Raw genomic sequence first — 12,036 nt, 5'->3', positions numbered from 1 at the left:
GCTTTGCATAAATTGGATTACTTCGAGTACAAAATAGACACATTTTGATCACCATATAGAGAGGTGTGATCCATGGACCACCACATGCCTTATTTTGGAAACATGATGTAGTTCAGGGCGAGAGACAAACACTTTTTTTTATCTTGTGCACCATAAATTGCACATATGATGTTTGTCAATTTAAAAGACATTTTGTAAGTCAAGAAAGTGAAAATACTAAATTAGAACTACTACACAAATCGCATGAGTGACATTATAACTTTCTCTCTTGCTGAAGGATATATCTGAGTGTTTTGCACAGGGATGGTACACGTACAACAGATCTTGCTCATTCTTACCTATAGTGACCAAAAAAACTATTCAGGTAAGACAAAATTACATCTGTGCATCTGTGTGGTGCAGGGAGCTGTGGACATGCAGGCAGTGGCACAGAGGAGGAGAGAAGAAAGACTGTGGTGAATTTACAGCTCACAGCAACTTATTATGATTCAGTCTCTGGCTTTTGTTTGATATCTAGCAACTGCAAAAAATGGTTTTGCCTATTTGCAACCCATTGTGAGCGCAGTTAGCTTGTTTACTATATTACATGAATGCCGCTGTCAGAATGAAGGTCCCGCAGAGCCTAATCAAACTTTTAAAACTTTGAAGGAAAGGCAAAATTAATTATACTGAACAGCCAAAACCGATTCGACTGGCATAAGTTGGGTACAGCCCAATTAATTACCACACGTATTTTTTTCAAAAACAAGAAGTGTCTACTTCCATCCACTGCTTACTGATGTGGGTCAGATTGGGAGGAATGGAGATTATATTTGTGATTTGGAGAACTGGATGCATTTACACTTTTTTAGCATCTGGCTAGAATTCATCTCATGTTTATATCCTTCTCCAAAGGGGGTTTGAGCTATGAAATTGCTATTTGTTTTCAATCCCTCTGACAGCACATGGCTTTACTTTTGCTTTGACTCTGCTTTTATGATTATCATGCAGGTATCTGCCCAAGACATGTGTAGGCGCTAAATGGGTTACTGTCAACTGATCAGATGTCATAGGATGCAACATGGGATTGAAGGCCAGATACAATTACAACCTCTTTATAACTTCAGATTGCTATCAATGTGCACAATTCTATTTGTGATAAATTATGCATGTTGATAGCAATTTTGAATCTGGCTATCGTCCTGATCTAGCTTTGTGAAATATCTTCCAAATAAGAGCCTGAAAGTGGCTGCCAAGATGGGAAAATTGGAACATGAAGGAAGAAACTGTAACTAGACAATCTGTGTGTGAGCCAACATTTCTGAGAGTCCAGGTATAAGATAGTGCTTACAAGAAACTGGGGCAATGCATGCTGACAGTGAAGTAAGAAATGCCATAAAGCAAAAATTTCAATATGCAGGCTTGTGGACACCAGGAGAAGAGTAGATGAACAGCTGCAGGGTTCAGCTGAGCAGACACAAATGCTACTGTAGATTTCCAGCTGAGTAGTAGTCAGATGGGTTTCCATTTTAATGTGAATCAAGTTAACTAATGCAATTTGGTTGGTAAACTACAAGCAGTTTTTTCTTGAGAACCAGCCACTAGTGTGATGTGTTTCTCTTGTTTGGTCTTATTCCCACTCCTACACAGATTTGAGGAAAATCTCCAACCCAGACAGCCCTTAGGCTCAATGATTGGCCATTAGTGGCATGCTTTCTCCCCCATCTTTCAGGCCTGGAGGAGGAAAAAGAAAAGCATTTTCTGAAAATGATTGTGTATGCTGTTGGATGATGACACCCCACGCATCACATCCTTACAGTATCTACTGTTATTTCTCTCAGTCAGATGTCTTGGGCTGCAGCTTTCCTCTTTTGCAGACCAGCCCACTGCCTGCGTTCTCAATAGTGGATTTCTGGGACACACGTGTCCTCTCCTTCGACATGAGGCCCAGGGTCCATTTCCCAAAGGTATCTTAAAGATATAACGATCCTTGCCCATAGATTTAAACTGGGACTAAAATCCTCTCAGGCCTTAAGATGCTTTTAGAAAGCAGGGGCCAGGTTTGGTCTGTCATGAGTGAGAAGTGTATGCCTTGCTGTATGCAACTCTGCAGGGCATGGTTGTTAACATTATTTGAAGGGCCTATTTCATTTTAAAGACATCCATTAATTTTCAGAAGAAAAAAATGATATTGACCATCTCCAAGAAAGTAAGATAAGTCACTTATTTAACCCTTTGAAACCTGTATTATGTGTTCAGATGCCTTTCATGAGCATTTAAATCTTTGAAACATTAGCAAAGTGGCTTTATTTCTTTCGTAAGCATGGAAAAAAGGCAGTAAGACACAATTAGCCTTGGAGAGCTTTACAACATACAATTAAAATATTTGAAAATGGATGACACTTCCCTGTTTTCATTGTGACCATGTCATGTTCTGTCAGACACTGACATCAGTTCCAGTAACTCAGCCTAAGCACTTCTTGTCACTTCTCATAAACTACACAGATGATGTTTTCCACTCTACCTGTCTGTGTCACTTGGTGAAATCTGCATGACATGGATCCGTCATGTCAAGTATTACTGGGCTGTATTGTCTGTAACATTGGCCTTAGCTTTTTTCGCCAGTTCTATACACTGAGGCTAAGATTAAAATACAAGAGAAACATAGCTATTTGCACAGCACAAAAAGATCCACCAAAACCATTTACTCAACCATAATCCACTTAAATTCCTCTTCGCTTTTGCCTGGTGCACTTCTGAAGGAATTTGGCAATACATTCATTCCATTTATCCAACACTAACCTCTTGGGTCTGACCAATTAACATTCCCCTTTAACCTCACTCCAACTAATAGAGTTTCCTTTTCACTTTAAGTGTTTCTCCCATTATCGTGTTTGTAGTATTGGCCCACGCTTTTGCACTTGAGGATGCATTTTCACCCCTAATTATAAGCCCACAAAGGAAACTCTTTTACCATTGACCTCAGAGAGGACATCTCTCTGCAGCGTCCTTTGCCGAGTTTTGAGGAGTTCGACCTGTGTGCATTTAATTTTAGAGGCATCATCTGCTCAGAGGCTGAACACAAGATATCTTTTAATATTTCTTTTAGAGACAAGCACAAGCTAAGCTCTACATACTGGAGAATTCAAACTCCACCACTGGCTGTGTGACTGGAAAGATTAATAATCCCCACATAAATAAGCATGCATAATATGCAAAATTGCTTAGTGTTGTATTTTGCATCTACTGTAGATGACAGTGATCAAGAGGGCAGTAAGTTATTCTGCCAAGGGTAGGTGAACCCATCATGGTTAATGATTCATTTTCAGTGTTAATGTCTCACTAGTCATAATGGTATGACCAATGACACGGACTGCATGTCTGATTAAAATGATTGGGAATGTTATTGGTAATGAGCTGAATTTATTGCCGTGGCAGTGGCTGGTGTCACCAATGTGTCATATCTCCAAATTGCACCAAGCATATTTTTTTTCACGCGTGAAACCGTGCTTCCAGTTGATCTGTCATGAAACAGAAAGCCAACAGAGTAGTAAATAACAATTATAACAAAACACATAAGTAAAAGGTCAGAAGTTTATACAAGCGCCCTGGTTTTGATTGTGACAAATAGTAAGCTCTCTATTCTGAATAAATCAAATGATTGTCTTGAGGATATTTTTGATTTAGGTGACAATTGAACTATTTGTATGTACTCACCCATAGACAGATAAATGCAAGGCTATGCAGGTTAAATACAGAGGTATGTGAACCCTCTGATGAATATGTAAATGCTGCATGTTCACCCACAAATTATGAATCTGACTTTGACTAAGTCACTTCTTACATGCATCATACCTCTATATCTACATATTCATACATTTCACAGATATCAAATGGAATTCAAAATGTTAATTCACATTTACTAGAGGGAAATTAATTGTGGAATGAACTGTGACATTTTCCTCAAAGCAGTTTGGCAGTTCTCCAAGGCAGCATGATGCCTCAGTGCTTAACACAGTCACCTCGAGGTCATACATTCAAATCTTTGTGTGGTGTTTTTTCTGAGTTTTGCTGGGTTCGCATGTTTTCCCCACCCTTAATACAAATGCATGCAGGTCAAGCAAAATGGAACATCTAAATTGCCCATACAGTAGATGTGATTTATCTGTCTACTGAAATGAATGCATTGCAATAATGCAAAACCAATAGCCACCTGGACAGTATTGTGTGAACTATCATTCTAATTTCTAAAAGAAGCGACCTTGAAAGTGATTTTCAGTGGACAAATGGCGACATCTTTATACAAATAATTGGCGTGTGTATGTTTGTGACATGGTGGAAAGTGGGTGAAAAGAAAAGGCACATAAATTGAAACATCTCACAAGGCAGAGTAGAAACAGCTCAAACATGTGGCCTCCTGCTTATTTTATATTGAACAATGGCCAATGAATGTATACATCTCCTAAAAGGCAGTTCAGAGGGCAAATACCATGCCCAAAAGCCATGAAATAAGTAGCACAGAAGCAGTGGTGCCCCTACACTTTTTTTTGTAGATGCAACGTAAAAAGGCTACTGGAAATTTTGGGGAGACACCAAAATCGAGAGACATTTGCTTATGCTGTTGAAGTATTTGACTTGTTGAAAACTATGTCATTGTGTGAGTTAAGGAAGTGAGTTAAGTGAGTTAAGGAATCCCATACTGATATACTTTGGATCATTTTTCCTACAGATAATAATGCTAATTATTTGGTGTGCGTAGTCTGATACCAGTACATTTAATACTTTGTGTTTCACGGTTACCTTGTTTTAATGTAATGTGTATTCATACATTTTGTTGGTTAAATAGGCTAGTTGTCCCGTTCCTTAAAAAGACAAATACCCAGCTTTGAAGGAGTACATTGAAAAAAGTGCAATGCCAGTTGTTCCCTCACTAAAATGTAGCCTAACTGTGGAGCATTATTTATCCCCCTTTGTGGCTGGCAATGCTAACATGGATGGCACCAATGTTTGATTTTGCTTTTTAAGTCTCACAAGATACTACTTCCTTTGTGTTAGGTCAAACAATAAGCTGGCTTCAGTCTCTTAAAGGCACTTATTTTGGCTTCCAATTACTTAGGGGAGGGGGTCTATTGGGATGCGGGACAGCAACCGTAAAAAAGGCCATGCCCCCCTCTCTGCCCCCTCCTTGAGGGCACCACTGCACAGAAGCACCGAAAGTCAGCAAAGATTGCCCGGTATGTATAGTAAAATTTACAAGTACGCTAAAATACTATAAATCATCTCGTCAAGGTTTGTGACATTTTGCCAATAGACTGTAAACTCTTTGAATGGCTTTTAGTCCTACCTCTGGTGTGGCTGGGGACCCTCCGGCGGCCGGTCGACGAGCTGTGCATGACATGCTGGTAGTGAGACATGTCTGTTGGCGTGTTGGGGACACGGAAGCTGTCCTGGAACCTCTGCATCAAATCCTCTACTGACTCGGTGTTTGGGTCAATGGCTATGAGAAAGAGATCCAAAGTGAAAATGGCAGGCATGTCATAAGACTTTAAAATGAAAATAATTTTGTAAAAGGTGACAGACACACAAGATATCAGAAAACAAAAAAAGCACATGGTTGAATTACGGCAAACACCCAAAAATAGCTTGCTTAATTTTTTTTTACCTTCTCATTTTTGGGAAAGAAAGATTAGAGTATGATATGCATCACGAGTCACCAGACTGTCTCATTTAGACAATGTAAGAAAAAGCAGCAGAGTGCTATTTCCTCTATTCTATTTTTTCTAGCCTTTAAATGATTCCATCAATTCAATATTGCCTCATCTCTACAGGGATCCTGCCAACGCTTCCCCTGATGGCTCAGTCTCACTATTCCTGATGAATGACTCCAAAACAACTGGGTGTGGAGAAAGAGGGGGAAGTTTTTTTTAAGTAGAAAATGACAAAAAGAATGGGTATAAAATTTCAATGGCCTGTCTAGATATGTTCTAGCGAATTAATTCATACCACCTAAGAGACTAATTCTTACTACATAATCCCCCCTTACTGCATTTGAAACACACACACACACCGATCGAAACAAATGTGTATCTAAGATACTCAACCACATATTCATTCAAAGCTTTTGTTATTGAAAGAAACTATCTTCTTTTATATGGCTTGTGAAGTTTTATTAGTCAATCTGTGTAAGGAGTGATAACATGTCCCTACTGTATGTGTCATATCTGCAAGTAGCATGCACTAAAAGTGTTGGGTTACACGATTGCCGCCCAAAACAAACAACCCCTCAAAAAACTATGAAAAACAGCTCCGTCCCCAAACTTAGAGTATAGCCATCTCCAAAGGTTTGGGCCATTTATCACCCCAACCACCACTACCCCACCTATCATCAACATCTTTTGATCTGTCAGTCTGGCTCTGAGGTGTACTCTTTCCATGAATAATGGTGATGTGTTGCTCCCAGTGGAGGCTCATCGTGCATGCCAATGAGCATGCAAGAGCAGAGGAAGATGTAGAGGGCGAGGGTGAAAGTGAAGAGGCAGGAGTAGTCACATTGTTTTTGATATTATAAATGGAAAGCTAACGATATACAAAGGCGTTGGCAGCGTGCTTCAGAACAAATATTAATCCTAGCAATGATGCATATTTGTTCAGATTCATTTGTGGTTATCTCACTCGACAATTCAGCCCAACAGGGAACTGCTTTTGGCATGTCTATGGTAATAAGCCCCTGTAACCAGGTGCAAGAGATGATGCAAAGTGACCATGACCTCATTTGGGCGACAGATGTTGGATTAAAATTTTCAAGATTAACAAAAGACCTTTAAGGTATTTGGTCCTTGAATATAGCTCTTACTAAAAGGAAAATCCAGATCTCTTTTCATTCAACCATAATATCCCCATTTAGAGACACACATGTCTTGGCTTTAAAGCATCTAGCTCCCCTTTGTGCTGTTTTGTAACCTGTCCATGACTGTAAGCATTTACAATTATCGGATGAAATCCCCAAAGAGTATCGGTTATGATATGTTTTAGCAATTCTGTTTGGGTGCCAGTTAAGTAAGTCATCCATCAGCCTAGTCCAGAAGGAAATATTGGCATTGTATGTTTCTGCAAAGCACTATGCGTGACACCTGCCAAGCAGTAGACCTCTGCAGACCACCATTGGACACCAACAAACTGTTTATTTTTCAGTGAGTCATCGTTTGGTGTTTTTCTTAGGAAAGTGCCAAAAAAAGCAGTTGTTTTTTTTACAGCAACATTGCTGCATTTCCTGCCAGGATAGTGCCACCAAAAGTAATTGCTTTTTACCAAGAAACTGAAGCTTTTCCTTCCGGGAGAGTGCCACAAAAAGCGGTTATTTTTTACTGCGACATCACTGCACTCCCTGCCAGGATAGTACCATCAAAGGTGGTTCTTTATTTAAGGGGACATTACTGCATTTTCTGCCGAGAAAGTGCCACAAAAAGTGGTTGTTTTTTACCAAGATGTTTCTGTGTTCTGCCAGAATAGTGCTGCAAGGTGTTTTTTTTTCAGAGACATTGCTGCATTTCCAGCGGGGACAGTGCCACCAAAACTGTGTATTTTATGATTTTAAGATTATCTTTTCCTAATGATAACCAAGTAGTTCTTGTACCTAACTACATGTTAATCACAGCATTGCTGAAAATAGAAGAAATATACAGTTTCAACATATTGACTACATAATATCGTACAAATGTTTAATCTGGAAACAGGGTTGCATCTATTTGTCCCTGAATGTTAGGAAAGCAAGCACAGAGCTTTAATATAAATGCACATATATGCATCACACTCATTGTTACCCTACAAACAGAAACAAATATTGTACATAAGCCCTTTGTTCATTCATTATTTAGTTGTCTTTTCAGATACAATACCATATCTGCTGTAAATGGGTTGTTGACTAGGACCCCAGCCAGTGGCCTGAGGTTTTATACCAAAACACCTATTCATACATGATTGAAGAGGGAGTCAGGAGACGAACACTGTTTGATTTTTTTTTTTATTCTATTTTTTTTTTTTTTTTGAGGCATCAAGACTGCCCTACAGCCAGAGGGCTGGATATGTTCTTTGTGGAGATATCTCCATTATAACAGTGTATTACATTTTTTGAATCACTGTGTTATCACTTTACAAATTGATCTGAGATGCCCAGAAGGCAGCCAAAATGCTAATTGAGAGTCAAGAAAACTCAAGTAGTTGAACCAATGGTATATTGAGCACACGAGCATCTACTTTGTGAAAAGCACTACAGTCAAGACTTGAACTGTGTGTAGTGCACCGAAAACAGAAGTGGGCTAGGAGGATAATTGCTGCAAATTTTACTAAGTGTTGAGAGCACGACCATACATATTTTCTTATAAGAACTGTCTCTATGGCTTATTTTCAAGCACAAGGTTGGAGAGTAAGTTTCGACATAGGCTCAGAGGTTCAGTATCTGACAGTTAGCTGAGGTATGCATTCACGCAGAACCTAATGCAATCAATCATTCTGATATAGGTATGGTATAACTGACTACTGACTTATAGATTTATTTTTTATGAAGCATGTGAATCCCTAGACCTCTGCATGTAATAATGGACACAATGTAAAAAGACAGTGTTTGCTTGCAAATGGTGTTAGATTTGTGCATTTAGTGTGCATTTAGTGAATTGTTGTAAAAGTGACTATAAGCTGTGGGACAGCAATCACTCACCACCCCAGCTTCCATTTATATGTTGCTCATATTAAAGGGGAACACCACCTAAATTAAGAATTCTAATATGTCATTCCCATGGCCTAGGGCCATGGGAAGCTACTCCCTTTGAGCTACTCCCTCAAAGCGCGAAACCAGATAAGTAGTTCAAAAAAAAATTTTGTGATATCATCAAGTATAAAATCTGAAGCTGTTCCAGGTAATGGATGGGAGATTGATTTTGTGAACCCACAGAATGTTTTTTTTCTCTCTTTTCTTTTTATACCCAAATGAGCTTTATCCCTCTGTGTTGTTCTTATTTCTGAAACAGAAAATGTGCCAATATACTCAAAACATTCCCCTGGGTGCTCTTAGTGTCACCTATAACATCTTTTCCAATGTATTGTACTATAAAGCCGCTCCAGATTTTGTACACAACTGCATCACAATGTGAAGTTTTAGCAGTTGAATTTCTCAGTTTGGGAGAAGTTTTTGATTTCTACTAATATTTTTACACTGTCTTGGACCATGGAAATAACATGTTTGAATTTTGAAAATATTTATATCCAGCTTATATCCAGATACAACTGCAGCTCACTTCTTGCTGCTTCTAGTTATTACTGTTAACTGATGTATTTACTCCTAAGCAGCTTTCACTGTAACCCAAACTGCAAAAAATATATATTTTTAAAAGTAATGTGAGATGAGATGAGATGAGATGAGATGAGATGAGATGAGATGAGATGAGATGAGATGAGATGAGATGAGATAGTCTGCTATGTTGTCATAGGTCCAGGTACATGTAACAGTGAACACCAGTATAATGTCTGGCTCAGTTAACTCTTTTCCCTTTACCTTTTGCCCTGCCAAAGGAGAAGGCATTCCAGTTGCACAAGGAGATTGCTTTGAACAGAGCCATAACACTGAAGTCAATTGCATTTTCCATTTATAGTACAAGGACAACAAAGGATTAAAAAAATGTTTTGACCTGGAAAAAAAAATTCCAGGTTGCATACTGGCTTTGATGCCGAAGCAGCTACTGTAGCTGTTGCTTCTGGCTATGTTGCTGTAAACCCAAGTGCATGTACACCAACTCTTGGCTGTGAGTGGGATCTGCCTTGTTCTGAAGGAATGCCTTTGAACGCATGACATACAGACTAAAGCAAGAGTTCCTTGCATTTTCTGGCACCAACTTGCAAAGGATTTCCCATCCTTATTGTTTTACTTCAAACCAGCCGAGCCCAAGTCAGTCTGTGAGACCCACGTGAGGGCACAGGATCATGCAAGGGCACGGTAGTTAGGTTCTGGCAAAGGTTCAGGCACATAGTAAGGTGTAGAAAAGAAAAAAAAACAAACACATTCAGATGGAAAATGACCACTGGACTCCCACATGAAAGTCCAGGGTTTGTTGGACGTTCACCAGTTTTCTCATATGATGATGCCGCTCATTTGCATGTCATGCTGCCGAAGCAGACGCTGTCCAGCCGCTCAGTGGCATATCATACAGAAACAAAAGGTGGCTTTTAGTCTGGGATCTTACATCAAAATCACAGGGGAAGCAGTGGTATTTGATGATGTCAGGATGAGAACAAACCAGTAACCACCAGTGACGGAGTTTGAGACCGAGACGTCTGTAAAAGGTTGACAAAAATGTTATACTCAGTCTTTGTAGCATCTACCAAGAATAAGTCGTAGCACTTGAAGAACATTTAATGAAACTGAAAGAAAATACAGTGTTGTGTAGTTAGCGTCAAGCTGCACCAGAGGATAATATTGTGATCTCAGGAAATATCCTTCATATTTTCACAATCAGGTTTGTTGAGGTCCATTGAGAGTGAAGTCATGCATCAGCTATAAGGTATACTGTAAAATGAAGAAAAAGTCAAGGTTTTGCTACATTAGCGACCAGGAAACCTCTCTTTAGTTGCAGAAAAAATAAGAATCTCCTCCTTATGTGCATCAATGTAGTGTGAATGTCCTTGGAGAAAAAAAAACACATTTCAAGGCTAAAGTGAAGTAGTTTTCTCCACTAAGCAAAACAGAATATATGTTGAGAAGTGAATGAGGATATAGGCTTACAAACATTCAGCCTACACATGTTCAGCTGACCACCGCATTCAGGTTATTTTTTTGTTTATTTGTTTTTAAAACCCAATGGCCTTCAACTGTAGTGTCAATAAACTGGGATAAAACCTTGAAAGGAAAGTGAATAGACAACTAAGGTACTTGAAAATAGTAATGGGAGCTCTATTCCCTGTGGGCTTATGGTAGGCTGATTCAGGTACTTGGGCCTGAGGAAAACAAACAAGAAGGGCTAGAGCGGGTCGCACTTAAGCTTTGACCTGCCATGACTGAGGAGAGTGTGTGACAGCATGTTTGAGGTTAACTGCTTGCATACATATTTCATGGGCTCCTGGAACTCTCTTTATCTCTTTTCTTTGTTCCATTTCGAGGAAGAGACGATAGGCCAAGTACAAGTGCCTAAATCCACAGTCTCCTTGAAACAAATATAATTTGTCTATAGAGGTTTTCACAACCCTTGCTGATGTTTGTTTTTATCTTTCCCACTACTGCATTTAAACACCTTAAATCTCAACTATCTTAAGATACTAACCATCATGCTGTATGTGTTTATACAAAAAAAAAACAACACATCTTCTTTGGCCAATATTCAAATATGAAGCAATCATCTCATTTAATTACCAACAACAAGGGCCACTCTGTTATTACTTATCCAGCACAAGACTGCGTAGTTGGTAAAAGATACTGTAAGACATGCATGTCTGCCCTCATCATGAACACTGGATCCAAAAATGTCCCTTTTTATCATGTTTTCAATTGTCCTTCTACATGTGCATGTCTGTTCCACCGTATGTTTGTCCCAGTCCTATGAATGCAATATCCTAGATACCTTGAGAAAATGCCTTCAAATATGCCAAAAACATCCACTCGAATGTAAGGATGAACCCATTACATTTTGGTGGTCAAAGGTCACAGTCTATGTGACCTCATGTCCATCACATTGTACTGCACTCGATATCTCAGCAGCATCTGGATGGAATTTTATATCTGGCACAAATGTATACTTGGACTAAGGGACTCAAGGTTGAAGGTCAAGGTCAATTGTGACCACTTAAAAACTTTTTTTAAATTTTTGCTATAACTAAACTATAAGAATTAATGCACTTTTCAACTCTGTCTTGTAAGGTGACCTTGAAATAAAATGTATTATTATTATTATTATTAATGGGACAATTTAACACCTATGTTAAACGGGGTGAACTTATTAAATGATGACATTTTAGGTCAAAGGTCAACTTACAACATACTTTTATGGCCATTATTCAACACCATAACAACAGAAG

At 39.0% G+C, this 12,036-nt stretch overlaps 1 protein-coding gene across 1 annotated transcript in view; it reads right to left on the bottom strand.

The window, feature by feature from the left end:
* astn2 (astrotactin 2) overlaps positions 1 to 12,036 on the bottom strand; it is a 360,618-nt gene that overhangs the window by 238,583 nt on the left and 109,999 nt on the right. The window contains exon 4 of the mRNA XM_042509044.2: positions 5,324 to 5,476. Within this exon, the coding sequence (XP_042364978.1) occupies positions 5,324 to 5,476 (153 nt within the window). The remainder of the gene's footprint in view (positions 1 to 5,323; positions 5,477 to 12,036) is intronic.

This window comes from Plectropomus leopardus, chromosome 20 (assembly GCF_026936395.1).
Source record: "Plectropomus leopardus strain MGB_pleo_1.0 chromosome 20, ASM2693639v1, whole genome shotgun sequence".
Taxonomy (NCBI): Eukaryota; Metazoa; Chordata; class Actinopteri; order Perciformes; family Serranidae; genus Plectropomus; species Plectropomus leopardus.
The sequence above is the reverse complement of the archived record's forward strand: the minus strand, read 5'-3'. Positions and strand labels throughout refer to the sequence as shown.